This window comes from Carassius gibelio, chromosome A6, assembly GCF_023724105.1.
Source record: "Carassius gibelio isolate Cgi1373 ecotype wild population from Czech Republic chromosome A6, carGib1.2-hapl.c, whole genome shotgun sequence".
In the NCBI taxonomy this organism is placed as follows: domain Eukaryota; kingdom Metazoa; phylum Chordata; class Actinopteri; order Cypriniformes; family Cyprinidae; genus Carassius; species Carassius gibelio.
The window spans coordinates 11,616,442-11,628,866 of record NC_068376.1 but is presented as its reverse complement, the minus strand read 5'-3'; the positions used below and the strand labels follow the sequence as shown (position 1 = coordinate 11,628,866).

The window sequence follows — 12,425 nt, the reverse complement described above, 5'->3', positions numbered from 1 at the left end:
AAGAATTACTCAACATCGAGCCGATAGCCTTCGAGTATGAGATGTGACAGAGTATGTGATTTGTTGAATGTAGTAACGCAATGAACGAGTTTCACATGAGTCTGAACTAGATCTAGAGATCTTATCGTTCGTGAGTGAAATGACCGAACTGGCACACTTGGCATTCGTGAACGAACTGAATGAACGGATACATGTCGTTTGTGAATTAAATGAACTGGCACATAGCTTATCTTGTTCGCGAACAAAATGAATTAGAGTAAACTGGGTTAATCTGCTATTTTAGCATGTCAATCTCGAAAATGCAAGCGCAGTTATAGGTACAGTACTGTGCACATACGCTCGTTTTGATATTTAGCAACTCCACGTTTAATCCATAGACCGTAAAAGAAAGGTTAATCCCCGATTTATGGATGTGAATATATAATATACAAACTGTCTGACCAAACAATTAAAATGCTAATTAGGCAAGAAACCCTGTGCTTTGTTCATCTGAACAACTCAATTAGACTTCATATATTGAACGCGATTATACACACATTTTAATAAAGCCAGATCAGTTTTTGTAACAAGTGAATGCGTTCGTTGACGTAAGACATAACACATAATACACTCTTTTGCCACCTGCTGGCATATTCTGTGTAAAACGAAGAAATTACCTCTGAACTAATCATTTTGTTGAATGAACCGAAAATGAACGAATCTCTAGAAAGAATCATAATTTCCACCACTAATTAGTGCTGCAACGACGCGTCGATATCATCGCTTGCGTCGAAAAAAAAAAAAAAAAAAATAAATAAATAAATACGTCGACGCGCGTGCAATGCGTGGACGCGTCACACTGTTTACATCTCGCATAATGGCATACAGTGAATGAAGAAGTTGCATTCTATCACAAACCGAGACCACTGTTATTAAAAGTATGAGAATACTTTAAACAGAGGACAAATAAAACGTCTCTTTGTTCCCTTTGCAAAACCGATATGGTGTACCACGGCAGCACAACTGCGATGAGCGAGCACCTCAGAGGAACATCTAGGCGCTCTCCGGTGTCTCCATGCAATTTAACTGGTTACCCTGTGATCTGGTGACCAACTTCCTGGTTCAGGTCTGATATTCTTGCGCTGCGGCATCCTGAAAAGTTGAGATGTTTCCAACTCGATGCGGTGCGGACGCGCCTGCGAAGAGGAAAAAAAAAAAAAAAAAAAAAAAAAAAGACGTGATAGGTGACCGGCCCCTTAAAAGACAGCGCGCCATGAGACAACAGTCACAAACCACCGAGCTACCCAGAATCAGCTCCAGATCTCTGGAAACCATGCTAAACCTTGCAGAACCATAACTACATTCTATGGTCATGATGCTAAAGAACATTTCACGACGTCTCAGACAACGGTAAATTTATGGCTACCGTGGTTTAATTATAAATGCTGTCATAAACTCATATTTACAATAGTAAAATAATTTTTGCCTCTTATTTTATACTGTAAAAAAAAACTTCCTCCACATTGGTTGAAAATGAACAAAGGTTGAAAATGTTACTAACCTGTCTACTCTTCCCACAGTCAAGGAGGGGGAACTCAGGGCCCAGTGGTTAGAGAGTGGACTCCTAACCCTAGGGTTGTGGGTTCGAGTCACGGCCCGGCCATGCCATGACTGAGGTGTCCTTGAGCAGGGCACCGAACCCCCAGCTGCACCCTGGGCGCCGCAGCATAAATGGTTGCCCACTGCTCCGGGTGTGCGTTCACGGTGTGTGCGCGTTCACTGCCGTGTGTGCACTTGGATGGGTTAAATGCAGAGCTGCTTCCACAGGAGCCTTTTCCGTATCTCCTCACTGCCGCAGCAGTGTCTGCTCCCGCAGGAGCCCCTTTCGTATCTCCTCACTGCCGCAGCAGTGTCTGCTCCCGCAGGAGCCCCTTTCGTATCTCCTCACTGCCGCAGCAGTGTCTGCTCCCGCAGGAGCCCCTTTCGTATCTCCTCACTGCCGCAGCAGTATCTGCTCCCGCAGGAGCCTTTTCTGTACCTCCCCCAGATATAAAAAAAAAAAAAAAAAAAAGTCATCATGTTAAGCCATTTCACTGAAATAAGCTGTTCAGTTTTCACAATAAGCGACGTGAATTTCAACAAGGGTTTATGATCAGCTTTGATGCCCCACATTCCCAGTCGCATTAGCCTCTGCACAATACGCCGTTTTCAAACATAATAAAAAATTTTAATTTAAAAGTCTCTCAGCGGACGCAGTAAATATTTATTTGTATCCACTGCCCGTCCAGCGAGCACGAGTCTCTCAGCGGACGCAGTAAATATTTATTCGTTTCCACTGTCCGTCCAGCGAGCACCAGTTTCTCAGCGGACGCAGTAAATATTTATCCGTTTCCACTGTCCGTCCAGCGAGCATGAGTCTCTCAACGGACGCAGTAAATATATATTTGTTTCCACTGTCCGTCCTGCGAGCGACAGTCTCTCAGCGGACGCAGTAAATATATATTTGTTTCCACTGTCCGTCCAGCGAGCACCAGTCTCTCAGCGGACGCAGTAAATATTTATCCGCTTCCACTGTCCGTCCAGCGAGCACCAGTCTCTCAGCGGACGCAGTAAATATTTATTCGTTTCCACTGTCCGTCCAGCGAGAACGAGTCTCTCAGAGGACGCAGGAAATATTTATCCGTTTCCACTGTCCGTCCAGCGAGAACGAGTCTCTCAGCGGACGCAGTAAATATTTATTCGTTTCCACTGCCCGTCCAGCGAGCACCAGTCTCTCAGCGGACGCAGTAAATATTTATCCGTTTCCACTGTCCGTCCAGCGAGCACGAGTCTCTCAGCGGACGCAGTAAATATTTATCCGTTTCCACTGTCCGTCCAGCGAGAACGAGTCTCTCAGCGGACGCAGTAAATATTTATTTGTTTCCACTGCCCGTCCAGCGAGCACCAGTCTCTCAGCGGACGCAGTAAATATTTATCCGTTTCCACTGTCCGTCCAGCGAGCACGAGTCTCTCAGCGGACGCAGTAAATATTCATTCGTTTCCACTGCCCGTCCAGCGAGCACCAGTCTCTCAGCGGACGCAGTAAATATTTATCCGTTTCCACTGCCCGTCCAGCGAGCACCAGTCTCTCAGCGGACGCAGTAAATATTTATCCGTTTCCACTGCCCGTCCAGCGAGCACCAGTCTCTCAGCGGACGCAGTAAATATTTATCCGTTTCCACTGCCCGTCCAGCGAGCACCAGTCTCTCAGCGGACGCAGTAAGTCCATCCAGCGAGCACTAGTCTCTCAGCGGACGCAGTAAATATTTATCCGTTTCCACTGCCCGTCCAGCGAGCACCAGTCTCTCAGCGGACGCAGTAAATATTTATCCGTTTCCACTGCCCGTCCAGCGAGCACCAGTCTCTCAGCGGACGCAGTAAGTCCATCCAGCGAGCACTAGTCTCTCAGCGGACGCAGTAAATATTTATCCGTTCCACTGTCCGTCCAGCGAGCACTAGTATATTTATCCGTTTCCACTGTCCGTCTAGCGAGCACGAGTCTCTCAGCGGACGCAGTAAATATTTATTTGTTTCCACTGTCCGTCCAGCGAGCATGAGTCTCTCAGCGGACGCAGTAAATATTTATCCGTTTCCACTGTCCGTCCAGCGAGCACCAGTCTCTCAGCGGACGCAGTAAATATTTATCCGTTTCCACTGTCCGTCCAGCGAGCACCAGTCTCTCAGCAGACGCAGTAAATATTTATTTGTTTCCACTGTCCATCCAGCGAGCATGAGTCTCTCAGCGGACGCAGTAAATATTTATCCGTTTCCACTGTCCGTCCAGCGAGAACGAGTCTCTCAGCGGACGCAGTAAATATTTATTTGTTTCCACTGTCCGTCCAGCGAGCACCAGTCTCTCAGCGGACGCAGTAAATATTTATCCGCTTCCACTGTCCGTCCAGTGAGCACTAGTCTCTCAGCGGACGCAGTAAATATTTATTCGTTTCCAATGTCCGTCCAGCGAGCCTCAGTCTCCCAGCGGACCCAGTAAATATCTATTTTTCATTATTATTTTTCTTTCCTCTGTCTGTCCAGCGAGCCTCAGCCTCCCAGCGGACACAGAAAATACCTATTTGTCTCCTCTATCAGTCCGCGAGCACTGCAGTAATTATCTAATTCCTTCTACCTGTCCATTGGGCCTCAGTCTCCAAGGGGACACCGTAAATACATATTTTTTCCTCTGCCCGGCAGCGAGCACTAGTCTCTCAGCGGACGCAGTATGCATCCATCTCTTCCTGTTCTTCGTCCAGCAAGCCCAGTCTTCCAGCGGACGCAGTAATATCTATTGGTTTCCTCTGTCTGTCCAACGAGCACTAGTGTCCCAGCGGACGCAGTAAATACCTATTCATTCCTCTACCCGTCCAGCGAGCCTCAGTCTCCCAGTGGACGCAGTATGCATCCATCTCTTTCTGTTCTTCATCCAGCGAGCCAGTCTTCCAGCGGATGCAGGAATATAATTTGTTTCCTCTATCTGTCCAGCGAGCCTCAGCCTCCCAGCGGATACATTACGCATCTAGTCAATATATCATTACACCTCGCAGGCAGACGGTGGAGCCCGTCTTCCCGACATCGTAACCGCTTCTTCCTCAACTATTAACCAACAGGACCTGCCTGCTCCTCTACTTCTGCCAGAGGCAATGCGAGATCTCCTGGTCAAACGACCATACTTCTAAAAACGTCAGCCCGCCAAATCTCTGCGTTTTGGGGGGTTCGTAGTCTGGCGGCTGTCCTTTTGCTCTCTTGTTTTTGGGGGGAGTACTCTGGGTTCGGGCCACATCCCGAGCTCGGAGCCCTCCACCCGGACAGCACGCCAAATACGCATAAACTTACGGTATTAATATACGTAGATGTGAACTCGTGAAATGCTGTTTTATAACAAAGTTCGGGAGGAACAGTCGCAGTTCATTAACCTGATTAACACAAGTGGAGACCAATCAGTAATCAACTCATGACAAGGTATAAATAACAGCAGAACCTATCTCTGTTCATCGACGGTTTTCAGCATCCCTCCTCCACCCCATTTCTCCTCACTTATAGATCCATCTACTCTTACCACAACCGGGGGGAGTACTCTGGGTTCGGGCCACATCCCGAGCTCGGAGCCCTCCACCCGGACAGCACGCCAAATACGCATAAACTTACGGTATTAATATACGTAGATGTGAACTCGTGAAATGGGGCATGACATGATAAAATCAAATTTGCCTTGATCTTTTGGCATGTAAGAGGTTTTTATTCCATCCTGCAGCTTTCATAGCTCAAAATGTCCTCTTCATTATAAACAAAGCATTTATTATATGTTAAAATTATATTTAAAATATCTCTATTGACAGTTTTACGATATTCAATATATATCTGGATATATTTGAATTTGCTTTTTAATGAAAAAAGAAAACATGATTTTGTTTTGTCCCCATAAAAAAAACAAAAAACAATTTAGATAGAACAGCTATTGTTAAGTCAAGTCAAGTCACCTTTATTTATATAGCACTTTAAACAAAAAGGATTGCATCAAAACAACTGAACAACATTACTTAAAAAAACAGTGTCTCAATAATTCAAAATGGCAGTTAACCCTTTGGAGTCGATTAACGCGTATACACATTGAGGCATTTTCTCCTGATTTTCTCAGGAGAAAATGTCTCAATACGTTTACACAACACTTGTTGATGCTTTTTCATTAATTAAGCAACTGTATTGAATAAATACCTGGGGTTATGTTTGTTTTCTTCTAAAAGAGACGAAAAGTAATCAGATCTAGCAGTTTTTTTATGCTTTTCTGTAGGATAGGTTACTTTTCCGCCAAGCAATACGAAATACCTCTAGTTTTGTTTTCCACCAGCTGCACTTCATTTTCCGGGCTGCCCTCTTAAGGGTACAAGTGTGCTCCTTATACCATGGTGTCAGACTGTTTTCCTTAATATTCCTTAAAGGGGGGGTGAAATGCTTGTTTTCACTCAATATCCTGTTAATCTTGAGTACCTATAGAGTAGTACTGCATCCTTCATAACTCCAAAAAGTCTTTAGTTGTATTATATTCATAAGAGAAAGATAGTCTGTACCGATTTTTCCCGGAAAAACACGACCGACTGGAGGCGTGACGTGTGGGCGGAGCTAAAGAATCACGAGCGCCAGTAGGCTTTTGCGTTGAGAGCGTTTGGAAGCTGCGACATAACCTTGAGGAAAAAAACCATCATCCAAAACAAACCATGGCTAACAGTCAGATTCAGCCGTTTATTTATGATCCAGAATCAGATCCCGAGGCTGAAACTGAACGAGAGCAGCAGCAGCAACGACTCGCTCCGAGCGGGGCTCGAACCCGGGTCTCATGCACTAACAAGGAGGCAGATATATTTTAAGCAGTTTTACTCACCGCCTGCGGTTCCAACACACGATCGTGACCCTTTAAAGAAATAAACGATACGCAAATCCGTCGTCAAACTGGGCCTTGTTTGTAAAACAAGCATCTTCGAAATGCAGGGAACAAACACAAACACTTGCAGAACTCCGTTGATGCTCTGTAAAAATAAACTCCATCCACTGGTTAAGGGACCAGATGCTGTTTTTTCTTTGGTAATCTGTGCAGGGTTGTCTTGCCCTGGCAACCAAAAACACACTCCTTTTGTGACATTTCGCGACGCTCTCACTCTGATCAGTGATTGTCTGTGCTCAGCCTCTCAGTGCTCTGCTATACGGGAGCGTGCGCTCTTCCGGCAGACGTGCCTTTAGCACCCATATAAGGAAATTCCACTCCATCTAACGTCACACAGAGCCATACTCGGAAAAAACTTTCCGAAACTTGTGACAAACTGGAAGGAGTATTTTTGGAACAGAAATACTCCTTCAAATGTACAACTTAATTTTTGAAACTTTGTCCATGTTTAGCATGGGAATCCAACTTTTTAACAGTGTAAAAAACTCAGTATGCATGAAATAGCATTTCACTCCCCCCTTTAAGCGTAAAGGAGCAACTGTATTTAAAATGTGAAAAAAAAAGAGAGAGAGAGTCGATAATTTCTTTTACATCATCAAGTTCTTCTGAGGTTTTGGATATGCTAAGGAATTGGGATACATCAGGAAGATTATTTACAACGCAGTCTTTTGTGGTAGAAGTGATGGTTCTACCATACTTGTAGCAAGAAGTAGAATTTACAGGTTTAGCTATTTGGCGTTTGCACAAAACTAAATAATGATCTGAGATATCATCACTTGGCTGCATAATTTCAACACCATCAACATCAATTCCATGTGACAGTATTAAATCTAGAGTATGATTTCGACAATGAGTAGGTCCTGAGACGTGTTTTCTAACCCCAGTGTAGTGGAGAATAGTGCATCTTTTTCATTATCCACATCGATATTAAAATCACCAACAATTAAAACTTTATCTGCAGCCAGCACTAGCTCAGATATAAAATCAGAAAACTCTTTAATAAAGTCTGTATGTTGCCCTTGTGGCCTGTATACAGGTGCCAGTACAAACATCACAGGAGATTTATCATTAACACTTGTGGATAATGTTATATGGAGCACCATTACTTCAAATGAGTTAAACTTGAAGCCCGACCCTCTGAGGAATACTGAAAACATTTTTATAAATTGATGCAACACCTCCCCCTTTACCTTTTGGACGTGACTCATGTTTATAACAGTATATCTGACTGGTAAATAATGATTTATTTTATTTTTATATATTATTACTTTTCTTTGGACTTATGCAGGTTTGATCTCTACGCTTTTGGCTCAGTGGGCCTTTTGGGGACATGTCTTGAGTTGAAGTTGACTGGTCACGCATTAACATTTGTTTCTTTTGATTATGTAGACCTGCAGTCCCGGTAATGTACGGTCTGCTTTGGCTTTTGTACATAGTTGTTTATTGTTCCTTTTTCTTGTTTTTTTTCCCCCTATGCCCTACAAGACATCAATACTTTTATTTAATTTGTTTTTCTTTTAAAAGGATTATGCAGCTTAGGCGATATGGTCATTTTTCAAATCGTCATATCGTCAGCCTGTGAGATCGATGATACACGATATTATCGTGCATGGTTGGAGCAAGAGAGAGAGACTCTCTGTTCTTGTCATAGCATTTGCTGTTTTAAACTATGCAGGTGCGCCAGAGAGCCTATGGAATCCCCAGTAATGGAAAAAATATACTTTCAAACATACTGATAAACTAGTGTTAACTATAAAAATACTGCATTTAAAAAGGCTAGTTCACATATAGTTGGACGCAATTGTCATATCACACATCCTGTGACAAATCTGCCGCATCTGTGCACGGAAATTCAGTAAAAATCAGTCAATGGTGAAATTCAATTGTAGATTTAATTTAAAGTCCAACAGTTTAACACTAATATTAGACATAAACGAACATGTTAAATATAAAGTATTGAAAACAGGTAAGTTTGTATATTTGGAGTAAACTTGAATTTAACTGATGCATCAGTCAAAAAGAGCTCCGACCGTGCGTCTCATGACGAGACCGACGCACCGCCACAGAAAAAAGAATGAGATGCATTTTTATAGTTATTTTGTCAAATAATGAAGAATTTTGATTAAATTAAATTTCTGAGTGCAGTCCATGAAAAAATATAAGTGCTAGAAGTCCTTGAAAGCCCTGGTATTTCATTTGACAGTTTCTGTACAAATCCTGATTAACAAGTAAAGAATCAAATATATATATATATTTTTTTATTCAAGCATTTTGACCTCCTGAGGCATAAGCAACTGCTCTTATAACCTGCTCACACACATCTCTCTCTCTCTCTCTCTCTCTTCTAATTCCTATCTTGATCTTGAAGCTGAAACTTGAAGATCGATCCATTGTGCCAAGAGACTTTGTTCGGAGAATGAATTCAAATGTAAGTTGTATTTTTGTTACTTGTACTTAAAGACAAAACAATGTACTGGGCAATAGAAAAAAAAGAAACTCCCTCAAAGAATTAGATGCTACTTGAAGGAAATGTCTAAATTAAACTAGTAATTAAAAATGAATAGAAACTACTAAGGCCTAGTATGTAGAAAGGATTACAGCATAGAAATCCTAAAATGTTTTTGCAGACACTGTAATGTTTTTGATGACAGTATCAAGAAGCTTAAATCTGTGGTTAATTTTATGTTCTCTGAATCCGCAGGATAAACAGTGTGGCATTGTGACTAACATAAACACCGAATGTGCAGTGAAACTTGTAGGAACCAACTGTGTTCTATATCCTGTAAATAGCAAAGACCTGCAGCATGTCTGGGTGAGTTTCTCTGGGAGACATTTCAGCTTGACTTATATTGTGGTTGGATTTAGGGCTGGGCCATATATTGAATATTAGTGATAATATCCGAATAATTTTGACGACGATGTAAAATTTGAAATGAAAACAACAAGCCGAACGTCCAAAAAAGGAACATTTAACTACTCTACGCGCCTCTACTACAAGAGCTTTCATGAGAGCAGTTGCCAGATAACAAGTTTAAATCCCAGAAACAGAACTTCGCTATTACAAGGATACGTATTCTTCCCGGTGTTGGCTTATTTTAAGCAATCTGGCAACACACACATGTGTTTACTCCTAATTGTGGAAGCGCCACCGACGATGATCTGAAAACACTAACAAGCTATAGTTTAGCGATCTAATGAAAGCGATGCGTCGTCCAGTCGGTCTGTGTTCTATCATGAGATCTTGACTGTATTGTTTGCCATTGTGGTCGCTGAATAAATGCACTTAGTCGACCGCTGATGTTTGAATAGATAAAAATAGACTATGGACATTTGGAATTGCTATTAGGGAATTTCACTGTTATATTTACCAGTTTTTATAATAAAGACAGAGAGAGTGCAAAAGTCTTTGGTATTTATATATACATTTATATATATAAGAAATTTCAGCTTTCAGCTTCAGCAACTAGCTCCCCATCTAAGCTGGTTGTTTAGTGTCAGTAGGAACTTAGTTTCATGCCACAGAGCTTCTCTTAAAACTGCAGACAGTTGACTTAAAAAAAACTTAAACTTAGCTAAAAAATAAAATACCCCAGTTGCAAAATTTTAAATTGTGAATTGCATGCACTATAAAGTTGACGGAATACTCTTTCTGAACTTGTTTTGCACTATTTCAGTTACATATAGGCCTACATATATTTAATAAAAAGCAGTAAGTGATCACTTGGTCTAGATTTTATTTAACTGCTTAAATTAGTGGTTCAATCTAAGTTAGTTTTTTTATTTGTTTTTTTATGGGCAAAAGAAAATTGTTTTTTATTATTATATAAAATGCAAATGCAAACATATCGAGATATATATTTTATATTGTAAAAATGGACAATATCAATATATAATTTTTTTCTATATATCGCCCAGCCCTAGTCGGATTATGTACTTTATGTGTGTGTGTATATATATATATATATATATATATATATATATATATATATATATATATATATATATAATATATACACATACATACAGTACTGTGCAAAAATCTTAGGCTACTAGTATTTTCACCAACAAAAAATGGTTTTAAGTCAGTTATATCTATCTTTTGCTGTAGTGTGTCAGTAGTAAATATCAGTTTACATTTCCAAACATAATTTTTTGCCATTAATTGTAATCCAAAGAGATTTTTATTTGTACAAGGATTCTGACAACAGCTGGTGCTCCACACAGAGATCTAATCTCAACATCATTCGGTCTGTGTGGAATAAGATGAAGAAACAAAACAAACTAAGACAGACTAAATCCAGGAGAACTGTGACAATGTCTCCAAGACACTTCAAGAAACCTACCTGCAAAGCATATGTGGTCACACCAAATGTTGATTTAATTTAGTTAAGATAATCTAAGTGAATTAATAAAATCTATTTATGGCATTATTTTTGACTGCATCCTCACTTTACAGCATTTTTACACAAGTGCCTAAAACTTTGCACAGTACTGTAGCTTTGCAGGTTTCTTGAAGCGTTTTGGAGACATTTCTACAGTTCTTCTGGATTTAGTCTGTCTCAGTTTCTTCATGCCATTCCATACAGACTGGAAGACGAGATCAGATCTCTGTGTGGACCACTGGCTGCTGTCAGACTCCTTGTGGAAACAAAAATCTCACTGGATTACAATTAATTGCAAAAATGATGTTATACGTGTTCCTGTGGATAAGTGGTAGAGCATTGCGTTAGCAGCACAAAAGGTTGTGGATTTGATTCCCAGGGAACACATGTTAGGTAAAAAATGTTAGCCTTTGGATAAAAGCATCTGCTAATTGCATAAATTCCATTATTACATTTAATGGCAAAAATAATGTTTGGAAATGTAAACTGATATTTCCTACTGACACACTACAGCAAAACATAGAAAAACTGACTTAAAAACATTTCTTGCTGGTGGAAATACTAGGGCCCTACTGTGTGTGTGTGTGTGTGTATGTGTGTGCGTGTGCGTGTGTGTGTGTGTGTGTATATATACACACACACACATACACACACATATATATATATATATATATATATACACACATATATACATACACACACACACACACACACACACACACACACACACACACATACATATATGTATGTATATACAAGTTATTTATAAATGTGCACTACAGTATATAGTATAAACTAAATAGAAATTTACTTTAGTTTTTATTTTCACATTGAATGGTTTTCACATATAAACACATTTATAGAAAGTGTTTTACCTTGTAAACACGTTAAAACACATGTTTACTGCATGCATGCATCGGCACCACATGCCAGAACAGACCTCACTGGTTCTCATCAGCATGCATGCACATTTAAGATTACGTGTTTAACATTTGTGATGTGCTGAATTTATGTGTGTTGATCACTGTTTAGATGCAAATAAAAGGCTAATTTAATCATGCCTACTTATAGGGCTGCACGAATATGACAAAAATCATAATTGTCAATTATTCCCTTGAAATTGTAATTGTGATTTATTAATTACAATGATCACAATTTAAATTTAATCATGTTTTGAATAGCTTTATACAATTGTTTGAAGCAACTGCATGCCATAATTTGATATGAAAATAAACAAGCTGAAAACTTTTATTGCTTTTTTATAGCATTAAGCCTTAAATATTAAATATTAATATTACACTAAAATTAAAAAAATGAAAAAAATGTAAGATGACCTGTAGACAAGAAAAAAGGTGAAAAAAAAAAAACATTCTGAATAATGTTAGTGGACTTATTTATTTTTATTTTTGTAATTAGGCCTTTGAATGATTATGTAATTGTCGTATACATGATTATGTAATTGTCGCATACATAATTGTAATTACGATTGGAAATTCGATTCATTCGATTTAATTAGTCATTTCGGGATATATGCTGGAAATGGCTGACTATGGTAACCTCATGATAAGAGTTAGATAGCCTAATATAAGCAT

At 40.1% G+C, this 12,425-nt stretch overlaps 1 protein-coding gene across 1 annotated transcript in view; it reads left to right on the top strand.

Annotated features, from left to right (window-relative positions):
• ube2o (ubiquitin-conjugating enzyme E2O) overlaps positions 1-12,425 on the top strand; it is a 68,432-nt gene that overhangs the window by 19,298 nt on the left and 36,709 nt on the right. The window contains exons 2-3 of the mRNA XM_052600703.1: positions 8,820-8,879; positions 9,153-9,263. Of these exons, the coding sequence (XP_052456663.1) occupies positions 8,820-8,879; positions 9,153-9,263 (171 nt within the window). The remainder of the gene's footprint in view (positions 1-8,819; positions 8,880-9,152; positions 9,264-12,425) is intronic.